The 12,500-nt window shown below is 44.2% G+C and overlaps 1 protein-coding gene across 1 annotated transcript in view; it reads right to left on the reverse strand.

The window, feature by feature from the left end:
* The window catches only part of LOC143290603 (sodium/calcium exchanger Calx-like), a 31,231-nt gene that overhangs the window by 11,315 nt on the left and 7,416 nt on the right, over positions 1–12,500 (reverse strand). The window contains exons 5-8 of the mRNA XM_076600203.1: positions 9,906–10,073; positions 7,354–7,550; positions 5,977–6,218; positions 503–735 (exon numbers count right to left, since the gene is read on the reverse strand). Coding sequence (XP_076456318.1) covers positions 503–735; positions 5,977–6,218; positions 7,354–7,550; positions 9,906–10,073 — 840 coding nt within the window. The remainder of the gene's footprint in view (positions 1–502; positions 736–5,976; positions 6,219–7,353; positions 7,551–9,905; positions 10,074–12,500) is intronic.

Genomic DNA, 12,500 nt, shown 5'->3' on the forward strand with positions numbered 1-12,500 from the left:
TCACCCCACCTCACCCCACCTCACCTCACCCCACCTCACCTCACCTCACCTCACCTCACCTCACCCCACCTCACCTCACCTCACCCCACCTCACCCCACCTCACCTCACCTCACCTCACCCCACCTCACCTCACCTCACCTCACCTCACCCCACCTCACCTCACCCCACCTCACCCCACCTCACCTCACCTCACCTCACCCCACCTCACCTCACCTCACCTCACCCCACCTCACCCCACCTCACCTCACCTCACCTCACCCCACCTCACCTCACCTCACCTCACCTCACCCCACCTCACCTCACCCCACCCCACCTCACCCCATCCCACCCCACCCCACCTCACCTCACCTCACCTCACCCCACCCTACCTCACCCCACATCACCCCATCCCCCCCACCCCACCCCACCCCCACCCCACCTCACCTCACCTCACCCCGCCCCACCCCACCCCACCCCCACCCCACTTCACCTCACCTCACCAAAACTACTAACCGAACCCACCTTGATTCCAATGATCCCCACGTTAATGTTCTTGGACGTCTCCCCGTGTTTGAACTCCAGTCTCCCGCAGCCGCCCACGTACTCCTGTCCGGCCCTGGCGCTGAGGTCCACGGTCCGCCAGCTGACCGCCACCTGCCCGTCAGCCCCGCTGACCCGCTGCACGGTCAGCTGGGCCCGCTCCGAGCTCTCCTTGATCAGGTAGGACGGCTTGGAAAACTGCAGTCTGCCAGGCTCTGTAGAGGGGGTCGTGTTATGTTATTACTACCATGCTGCAATGGTACGGATTGTGTGTGTGTGTGTGTGGGTGTGTGTGTGTGTGGCGGAGAGGGGAGGATGGATGGGTGGGAGGGGGGGTAGATGGGTGTGCGTGTGTGTGTGTGTGTGTGTGTGTGTGTGTGTGTGTGTGTGTGTGTGTGTGTGTGTGTGTGTCTCTCTCTCTCTCTCTCTCTCTCTCTCTCTCTCTCTCTCTCCTCCCCTGTCAGTCTCTCTATGTCTGTCTCCACTGTCACTGCCACTATATCTGTCTGTTCAGTCAGCTTCCCCTTGTCCATTCTTCCTTCCGCTCTCCACCACGCCCCTTCCCTATTGTCCTCGTTGTTATTCATCTGTCACGATATTGTATTGTACATAAGCTCTATGTTTATGTTTGCACATGCTTATGTAATTTTGACGTTGGTGTTGTGAATTGACCCCGGCTTTTTTTTTCTTCTTTTTTTTTCTTTCTATCTTTCTTTTTTTTTTTTCCTTCTTTCTTTCTCTTAATTATTATTCTTGCCCAGAGGGCCGGATGTAAACAAGTACTTTGTGCTTACTCCTTTACCCTCGTAAAATAAATTTTCGTTCGTTCGTTCGTTCTCTCTCTCTCTCTCTCTCTCTCTCTCTCTGTTTGTCTGTGTGTGTGTGTGTGTGTGTGTGTGTGTGTGTGTGTGTGTGTGTGTGTGTGTTATTTAAAATGATCATTGCTTATAGTCCAACCGACCGAGCTAGTTCAGGTATGACGATGTGGAGAAATGGGGTGAGGTGAGGTGCCAGTCTGGCTCTGTGGCGGGGGTTATGTTACTTCTGCCATGCTGCAGTGGTGCGGTTTTTGTGTGTTTGACATTTGACGTTATTACGAGGGTCATTCAATAAATAAGGTGAATTTTTCGGTATAAGGACTTCTAATACAGATAGAAGCTTACTTTTTTTTTTCAACGTAGTCTCCCAGCACTGTCACACACTTTTCCCATCTGTGCACAAGCTTCCGTATTCCCTCAGCGTAAAAATCTTTGGACTGATGTCTCAGCCAGTCGCTCCAGGCCTTCCAGGCCTGTCTTCATCCTCAACACTGCTCCGTCCTTCTTTAAACAATTTAGCCCACTTGTAGACATTTTTTCGGCTGAAACATGTGGCACCATACACAGTTGACATTCTCCTATGAATTTCAACTGGTTTGCACCCTTCAGCAACCAAAAACTTGATAACTGACCGCTGTTCAATCCTGGAGCATGCTTCTTGGTCGGCCATCTTTGTTAATCGCCAAAACTCTCAAAGTTTGTTTTTTTTAATCTGCAAAACAAATTAAATCCATGTGAAAAAGAAGTAAAACAAAAAAAAGAAAAAAAAAGTAAGCTTCTATCTGTATTAGAAGTCCTTATACCGAAAAATTCACCTTATTTATTGAATGACCCTCGTACTTATTGTAGTCCAACCGACCGCACAGGGCTATACAGAACTAACAATTTTTTTTTTTAAACAACAACTTCAACCTCAATCGCAAAGAACATTTTTTTTAACTCTTTCCATACGAACGGCGAAAGAGACGACGTTAACAGCGTTTCACCCCAGTTACCATCATCAAAATAGTGCAAGCGGAAGGCTCTTATACTGAAGAGGTCAATGTTGACAAAGAATACCACAATTCTGACGACGGAAGCTAAAGGTTGGGTCATTCAGACACCCACTGGACATCCGAGGGGTCTGTGTAGAGGAGAAGAGAGGACTGGCCGTACTGAGTGAGTTAATGATAATCTGCGAAATAACACATGACATAAGTTATCTTAATCATATTAGCTCATTGAGACAAATAAGATTAGGTTGTGCCTAGGACGCCAGCCCTTCCGTGTGTGTGCGTGTGCATGTGTGTGTGTGTGTGTGTGTGTGTGTGTGTGTGTGTGTGTGTTTGTAGTGTGTGTGTGTGTGTGTGTGTGTGTGTGTGTGTGTTTGTAGTGTGTATGTGTGTGCGTGTGTGTGCATGTGTGTGTGTGTGGTTTCTACACTGTTCATAATAATAATACTAGTAATAATTACTACCATACTAACACTAATACTAACAACAACAGTATCAGTATCAGTATCAGTAGCTCAAGGAGGCGTCACTGCGTTCGGTCAAATCCATATACGCTACACCACATCTGCCAAGCAGATGCCTGACCAGCAGCGTAACCCAACGCGCTTAGTCAGGCCTTGAGAAAAATAAATATATAGATAAATATAATTAAAAAACATATAAATAAATAAATAAAAATAAAAAATAAAAATAATAAGTAAAATAAATAAATAAATAACAACAATAAGAAGAAGAACAAGAATGCGGGTGGAGCATGGAACGCCAGCGAACATAACAAGGGCAAACGCAAATCCGTATCACTACAAGACCCTGGCAGTGGTCTCCCTCTACTAGTCACTGCAGTTTTTGTGAGGGCAAGCTAGCTACTTTTTTTCTTTTTTTTATCTATAGCATTAAATAACATTAAACTACATATAGAATTCGAACCGGATCGAACTGAAACTAAATTCAGAGTCACAAGAATCAAACCAAATTCAACAATTGAACTGACATGAAACCACTTCAAGTACAACGAATGCGAAAGATGATTCCAGTTCTCGTGTAAATTTGGCTATTTCCGACACATCCATTATCACAGGAAAAGAAAAAGTCGAAAAAATGTGTTTCAGGAAAGAACACTTTTTGATGCTAACTGTTAACGTCTAATTCAGGAAGAACAGGGGGTTTTAACCTACTTTCTCTGGTTTGCCTTTGGCAATTGACCCAGTAATTGTTCAACTCTTCAACGCTTCAGGCGTATTTGTGAATGGGTCAACACGAACCAGAAACATCGGCTTCACTGAAGAAGACCTTTCCTAGAGCAGCGTGCTATTCTGAGACACAAGGTGAAGGGATTGTTTGTTCATCGTGTGACTGAGTAGCTGGTAACACGAAGGGAAGTGTTGGAAAGGCAATGATTGTGTTGTTGTATTGTGTTGTATTGTACTGTGTTGCATTGTGCTGCATTGTATTGTATTGTATTGCATTCCATTGTATTGTACTGTACTGTACTATATTGTACTCTATTGTAATGTATTGTATTGCATTGTATTGTATTGCATTGTATTACAATACTTTTTTTTTGTCACAACAGATTACGAAGTGAGAAATCCGGGCTGCTCTCCCCGGGAAAATCGCATCACCACTGTTACAATACCACCATTTTTGTTCTGTCAATAAGCTGTATTTGTTTTACAATCAAAGTGGATTTTTCTACAGGATTTTTGCCAAGGACAACCCTTTTTGTTGCTGCGGGGTTATATTTCGCATGCACTAAGTCCGTGCTGTTTGGGACCTCGGTTTATCGCTTCATCCGAACGACTGCCACACAGACTATCACCCAGGTCTGTGTGTGAGACTCGAACACACTCGCTTCCTAGTCGGGCGAGCGATTACCACCAGGCCAGGAGTATACCGGTAAAACAAATGTTCAACTGTATACCCCTCCTCCACCCCCTCCACCCCGCCCCACTTCCTAAACCCCTCCAAAAAAAAAAAATGCTACCTTAACAATGTAGCTGTCGGCTGCATCCGGCTGTCATTTTAGAATATTTAGAAAATTAAGGACGTGTTTCCGTTCGCTAAAACTTCAGTCTACGTTGAAAATACTCAGTGATTCACCATACTCATTGCAGTGTATATACCAGTTGGTTATTACAAGCTTCCGTAACTTAATAAAACATCATGCAGCAAAAGGAGCATTGATTTAAGTGTACATGGGATATGTTCTCTCTCTCTCTCTCTCTCTCTCTCTCTCTCTCTCTCTCTCTCTCTCTCTTTCCGTGGCAGCAACATCTCTTTGTCCAATGTGTGGCGGTAACCCAAAAGCTGAAAAACACTTCCTGCTTAATTGCAAAGGACACGGTAAAGTGCTAAAAATGTACTCTCATCAATACAGTTTCTGAAGCAGTAATGAACGGAAAAATAACTAAAGCACCAATGGTGCTTGATCGTTTAATATTTCTTGTGGATCCTATAAGAGCAGATCGATTAAAAGCAGGACAGCATCTAGACAGTCAAGTTGGTTTATGTGTTTATATGATGGGTGTTTTGTTGGTATACTCGCTGCATCTCTTTGGCTTTCCTTGTAATAATTGTCCGATGAATGGGGAAAAAAAGTACTCTACCACCTGTCGCATAAGCTTTTAAGCTAATGACAGTAAAGTATCAAAATGTCAAATTGTCAACTCTCTCATCAAGCTTCATCCTCTATCTGCGATTGCACCCCCCCACCCACACCCCTCTCTCTCTCTCTCTCCCACACTCTCTCTCTCTCTCTCTCTCTCTCTCTCTCTCGCTCTCTCACTCTCTCCTTCCTTTGCTCATACAATTACATGTTCACGTAATTTGTAGAACAGTAGACTACCAGTTAGAAAATTAGGCATCGGCCTAAAACTGCTCATCCTTTCAGAATAAAGGTTTGTTCCTGTCCTTGTTCTTTTGTTTTTCGTTTTTCTTTTTTTTCTTTTTGTTCTTGTTCTCCTTGGCTAAATAGTAAATATAACCATTCGTGGCAGCATAATTATCTTGAAGGATGACAACAATTGGTGATGGTGATACTAGGTAAGTAGGAAGTAGGAAGTCGCTGTGGTGAAAATGGTGATGGCGGTAGTACAGTGGTGGTGATGATGGTGGTGGTGGAGGTGATGACGATGGTGATGATTAATGTAGTGATGGTGATGATGGTTATTGATGGTAGTGGTGGCGGTGGTGACGATGGTGATGATTAATGTGGTGATGGTGATGATGGTTATTGATGGTAGTGGTGGCGGTAGTACAATGGTGGTAATGGTGGTGGTGGTGGAGGTGACGGTGGTGACGATGGTGATGATTAATGTGGTGATGGTGATGGTGGTTATTGGTGGTAGTGGTGGCGGTGGTGACGATGGTGATGATTAATGTGGTGATGGTGATGATGGTTATTGGTGGTGGTGGTGGCGGTGGTGACGATGGTGATGATTAATGTGGCGATGATGATGATGGTTATTGGTGGTGGTGGTGGCGGTGGTGACGATGGTGATGATTAATGTGGCGATGATGATGATGGTTATTGGTGGTGGTGGTGGTGGCGGTGGTGACGATGGTGATGAGTAATGTGGTGATGGTGATGATGATGATGATGGTGGTTGTGATGGTGACGACCCACCCTATCCCCCCCTCAGCCTACCGTCATCGTTCACAATGGTGACCTGGTTGATGCAGACCTTCCCAATGACCACGTCCTCCTGCTTGCTGCCTTGAGGGTCCAAGAAGAGCTTGACGTAGAAGAACTCATCTGGCTCCCACACATCGTCGTCCACAATCTCCACGAAGAAGTCCTGACGGGACTCCTTGGGCTTGAAGGTCAGCAGGGTCTTCACTGGCCGGTAGTCCTCCTGCGCTGTCGCCGTGCCGTCAATAGTTTCGATTCTGGCGATGTGTGGAGGGTTTGTGGAGGGGTTTGAAGAGACGGAGAGGTGGTTAGAATCAGTCCTCTCTCTCTCTCTCTCTCTCTCTCTCTCTCTCTCTCTCTCTCTCTCTCAGGAGCAGAGCAGATACAGCGAGTGTGAACTATGATTATTGATCATCATTGTAAAATATTGTAGAATGGTCGTCGTCATGTTTTCTCTCTCTCTCTCTCTCTCTCTCTCTCTCTCTCTCTCTCTCTCTCTGTCTTCCTTTCTTTCTTTCTCTCCTAATGGTTGGTGGGATTAAAGCAGCGAGTGAAGAGGACTGAGAAAAGAGATAGGGGAAGGGGAGCGAGAGAAACGTTTGGAGGAGACGTTAGGCGAGGGAAGAATGTGTGGTTTTAGAAAAGTGCTGGAAGAGGAGACACTGTTTGAAGAATCAGGTGTTTGGGAAAAAAAAAGGATAGGAATGGGGGGGGGGAGGTGATAGAAAGAGCGAAAAGGGTACAGGACGAGCGAGCTAGCGAGTGAATGTGAAGGAGAGAGAGAGGGAGGGACAGAGAGAGGGGGGGAGGGGGAGAGAAAGGGGGACAGACAGAGGGAGAGAGAGCGGGGGAGAGAGAGAGAGAGAGAGAGATTAGATACTTCACCATTTACCAAAGATATCAGCAGCTCGATTCAAGAAAGAGGTATGTATCAAAATTCAGAAGACCTTTTTTTTCCCCAGAAAGATAAACGAACATACACGTTGTAAACCGAGCTCATCTAGAAGAGAGAATCGGAGCGCTACACATTGAGACAGGCAGACAGACAGACACAGAGAGAGACCACACCAAAACAAATAGAGTGAGTGTTGTTATGACGATGAAATCTGAATCAAGTCTGTGACAATAGAAAAGAAATGCAAAATGTTATCACGCTGAAGAAGAAAAGTAAAACTTTCGTGCCAAAAGTCACCAGAACAAATGATAAAACGACATCGACGAGAAAAAAATAAAAACAAAGTTGACAGCAACAACAACAACAAGAGTGATAATTTGTTTTAAAATTCTGAAATAACTCAACCAATATGAATGCACATCCAACAATACAACGCAATAACAAAATCAAAGGAAAAAAAAAAAAACAAAACAAAAAAAAACAGCGAGACATCGTACCCCACAGTGACTTCTTTGTCCATGTTACCAAAGCGACGGATGCCCAGTCGCACGTGACCTTCGTTCTCCAGAACGGCACAGGAGGCGCTGGTGAATTCTATCACCGCCTTGTCCACAAACCGGACCTGGTCAAGGGTATTGACCGATAGCTTCCGAAGTGATTCCGCGTTGGACTTAGTTCGTACTTTGTCGAATAGCTGAAATAACCACACACAAAAATGTTGTTGGGGGGGGGGGGGGGGGGGAACGGATTTTGTATTTGTATTTCTTTTCATCACAACAGATTTCTCTGTGTGAAATTCGGGCTGCTCTCCCCAGGGAGAGCGCGTCGCTACACTACAGCGCCACCCTTATTTTTTCTTTTTTCTTTTTTTTTTGTATTTTTTCCTGCGTGCAGTTTGAGTTGTTTTTCCTGTCGAAGTGGATTTTTCTACAGAATTTTGCCAGGAACAACCCTTTTGTTGCCGTGGGTTCTTTTACGTGCGCTAAGTGCATGCTGCACACGGGACCTCGGTTTATCGTCTCATCCGAATGACTAGCGTCCAGACCACCACTCAAGGTCTAGTGGATGGGGAGAAAATATCGGGCGGCCGAGTCGTGATTCGAACCAGCGCCGCGCTCAGATTCTCTCGCTTCCTAGGCGGACGCGTTACCTCTTGGCCATCAATCCACTACGTTCTTGGTCTTTAGTGTTGCCACGTAACAAGATGCAGTGACCTGCTGACACAGTCCTCCATGGAGCTGTTGAAGGCGGGAGAGAAGAGGAAGACAGTAAAAAATAAAATAAAATAAATAAAAAACGATGGACTGACAAAACTGCAGAATGGACCAGAAAAACTTTTGCAGAGACCCGGGCTTTGGTACATAACATAGGAATATGGTGAACCGTGTGTGTGCGTGTGTGTGTGTGTGTGTGTGTGTGTGTGTGTGTGTGTGTGTGTGTGTGTGTGTGTGTGTGGACGTGGACGTGTGTGTGTGTGTGTGTGTGCGTGTGCGTGTGTAGGGCCCAGTGACTGTCGACATAGCTGAAGGAGAAAGTGAAGACGTTGATAGGAAACAGATGACGACGAGTGATGTTTTGGGGTTTTTTTGTTCGTGTGTTTGTTTGTTTGTTTTGTCGTTGTTTGGGGGGGCGGGGGGGGTTGTTTTTGTTGTTGTGTATCAGCATGATGTGATGCAATGGTTTCATATAGCGAATAGATTATTGTTGTATTATTGCCGGACAATTCATCACATATTTCGAGCAATTGTAGTTTTATCTTTTAAATCACAGTTTCCCAGTGTTCTCTCTCTCTCTCTCTCTTTCACTCTCTCTCTCACTCACTCACTCACTCACTCTCTCTCTTTCTTTCTTTCTTTCTCTCTTTCTTTCTAGTTTTTGCAAGATGGGCAGACAATATTGTTTAGATATTCTTCATGAAGAAACCATTGTTTGCAGTTTCATTATCTGCTGACCCTCAGACTGAATCTTATTTCGCTTTCCCTGTGTCATCTATTTGTGATAAAAGTTAAGTATTAACTGTATTATCTGTCCGAAAAATTCATTTTGAGTGAATAAACATATTCATTTTTTATCATTTTCTTTAAATCAGAATGTCATATTTGTTTAGAGCAGGAAATGAGTCGATCTTTGAACTCGGTTATAAAACCATACTCATTGAAAACACCTTGCCTGAGGCCAAAGAATGCCAAACAATTTTCTGCCAAGTTCTTTAGTACATATGGTACCCAGTGAAAGTGACCGAATTCATGCTGCAACAAGAGCAGTTAATATGACTGCTGCTGCATATTCTTGACATTGGTAAATTGATCAATCTTTAACTCTCTCCATACGAACGGCGAAAGAGACGACGCTAACAGCGTTTCACCCCAATTACAACCATCAAAATATTACAAGCGGAAGGCTCTTACACTGAAGAGGTGAATGTTGACAAAGAATACCGCAATTCTGACGACGGAAGCTAAAGGTTGGGTCATTCAGACACCCACTGGACATCCGAGGGGTCTGTGTAGAGGAGAAGAGAGGACTGGCCGTACTTAGTGAGTTAATACAGTTTACAGATATTTTGACCCGCAATGCATACCGCCCACTTTCCCCATAAAGCGATGTGTTGAATGTGTGAAGGGGTCATTTAGATTTATTTTTGAACAGTTTATGGTGGTAGTGGTCCAGTTTGGTTACTGTCTTCTTGTAATCCCCGATTCTCGCCTGCATACGTCATTATGGTTATCATATTGTATTTCTCTTTTTGTCACAACAGATTTCTCTGTGTGAAATTCGGGCTGCTCTCCCCAGGGAGAGCGCGTCGCTACACTACAGCGCCACCCTTTTTTTTTTTTTTTTTTTTTGCATTTTTCCTGCGTGCAGTTTTATTTGTTTTTCCTATCGAAGTGTATTTTTCAACAATTTTTTTTTCCAGGAACAACCCTTTTGTTGCCGTGGGTTCTTTTACGTGCGTTTAGTACATGCTGCACACGAAACCTCGGTTTATCGTCTCATCGTTAGCACCATGATCATCATATACATGATTACAGTCAGCACCATCACTCACATCGCTGAAAGCAGTGTTGACTTTGGGCAGAAGGCGGTGGCCCCCTGTGAGGACGCGGGTGGCAGACACCCGGTACCAGCCGGACGGCTTGGGCCGTTTCTCGGCCAGCTTGGCGGCCAGAATCCTGGCCGTTTCCTCCTCACCCAGCGTCGTCTCCTTCTGGAACTCCTGGGAAACAAGACAAGACAAAATGATTCAAGAAAAGACAAGGCAAGACAAGACATAACACAAGACAAAACAAAACGATTCAAGAAAGGGCAAGGCAAGACAAGACAAGACAAAAGACGGGACAAGGAAAGACAAGACAAGACAAAAGACGGAACAAGGCAAGACAAGACAAGACAAAGGACGGAACAAGGCAAGACAAGACAAGACAAAAGACGGGACAAGACAAGACAAAAGACGGAACAAGGCAAGACAAGACAAGACAAAAGACGGGACAAGGCAAGACAAGACAAGACAAGACAAAAGACGGGACAAGACAAGACAAAAGACTAAACAAGGCAAGACAAGACAAGACAAGACAAAAGACTGGACAAGGAAAGACAAAACAAGACAAAAAACGAAACAAGACAAGACAAAAGACGGGACAAGGCAAGACAAGACAAAAGACGGAACAAGGCAAGACAAGACTGGATAAGGCAAGACAAGAGAAAAGACTGGATAAGGTAAGACAAGACAAAAGACGGAACAAGGCAAGACAAGACAAAAGACGGAACAAGGCAAGACAAGACTGGATAAGGCAAGACAAGACAAAAGACTGGATAAGGTAAGACAAGACAAAAGACGGAACAAGGCAAGACAAGACAAAAGACGGAACAAGGCAAGACAAGACTGGATAAGGTAAGACAAGACAAAAGACGGAACAAGGCAAGACAAGACTGGATAAGGTAAGACAAGACAAAAGACGGAACAAGGCAAGACAAGACAAAAGACGGAACAAGGCAAGACAAGACTGGATAAGGCAAGACAAGACAAAAGACGGGACAAGGCAAGACAAGACAAAAGACTGGATAAGGCAAGGCAAGACAAGACAAAAGACGGAACAAGGCCAGACAAGACAAGACAAAAGACGGGACAAGACAAGACAAGACAAAAGACGGGACAAGGCAAGACAAGACAAAAGACGGAACAAGACAAGACAAAAGACGGAACAAGACAAGACAAAAGACGGAACAAGACAAGACAAAAGACGGCACAAGACAAGACAAGACAAAAGACGGAACAAGGCAAGACAAAGACAATAAGGCAAGACAAGACGAGACAAGGCAAGACAAATTAGTTACTTATTGCAGGAGTTGGAGGGTGATGGTGGAATTGGCGGTGGTGCATGACTGTGTATTCTTTCTTTTTCTTTTGTTGTTGTTTTGTGTGCCTCGTTATCTATTCCTCCTCCACCACCACCTCTCTCTCTCTCTCTCTGTCTCTCTGTCTCTCTCTCTCTCACTTTCTCTCTTTCTCTCACTCCCTCTCTCTCCCTCACTCTCTCTATTTATCTCTCTTTCTCCCTCTATTTCTCCCTCTCTCTGTCTCTATCTCTGTGTGTGTGTGTGTGTGTCTCTCTCTCTCTCTCTCTCTCTCTCTCTCTCTCTCTGTCTCTCCCTCTCTCAGATGTTGCATGGATTAGATTTAAATAGAAAACACTGTTGGGCTTCCCAAGTTAGAGAAATAGTATGTACAACAGGTTTTAATTTTGTGTGGTTGCAACAAAGTGTTGGTGATGTGAAAGGACTTATTATTATTTTCAAGCAAAGACTTATAGATTATCTTCATTCAAGAATGGTCGTGTACAATTAGTGATAGAGACAGATATTCATGCCACAGATCATTTAAAGTTATATTTGAAAAAGAAAAATACTTAGAAAATGCTGATGAATACTGTTTCAGAGTGGCGTTGTCTCAGGCCATATTTAATGTGCTTCCTTTAAATAATAATGTTAATAGGTACACTGAAAATGATGTTTTAACTCTCTCCATACGAACGGCGAAAGAGACGACGTTAACAGCGTTTCATCCCAATTACCATCATCAAAATATTGCAAGCGGAAGGCTCTTATACTGAAGAGGTGAATGTTGACAAAGAATACCACAGTTCTGACGACGGAAGCTAAAGGTTGGGTCATTCAGACACCCACTGGACATCCGAGGGGTCTGTGTAGAGGAGAAGAGAGGACTGGCCGTACTGAGTGAGTTAAAGCCTTGTCCTTTTTGCCAAGGCGAATTAGAAGATGAATGTCATTTGTTGTTTGTTTGCGTGTTCTGTATATATTGATTTGTGGACAAAATTTCTTCAAGGCTGTTTAAATATCTCTCTTAGTACACTTCTAAGATCAAACAACAAGCAGAGAAAATGCCAAGCTTCAAATTTTAGTTTCCATGCGATCAAAAGGAGAAATCAAATACTCAGACCTAATTAAGTAGACTTAACTCACTCAGTACGGCCAGTCCTCTCTTCTCCTCTACACAGACCCCTCGGATGTCCAGTGGGTGTCTGAATGACCCAACCTTTAGCTTCCGTCGTCAGAATTGTGGTATTCTTTGTCAACATTCACGTCTTCAGTATAAGAGCGTTCCGCTTGCAATATTTTGATGATG

This window comes from Babylonia areolata, chromosome 1, assembly GCF_041734735.1.
Source record: "Babylonia areolata isolate BAREFJ2019XMU chromosome 1, ASM4173473v1, whole genome shotgun sequence".
Taxonomy (NCBI): domain Eukaryota; kingdom Metazoa; phylum Mollusca; class Gastropoda; order Neogastropoda; family Buccinidae; genus Babylonia; species Babylonia areolata.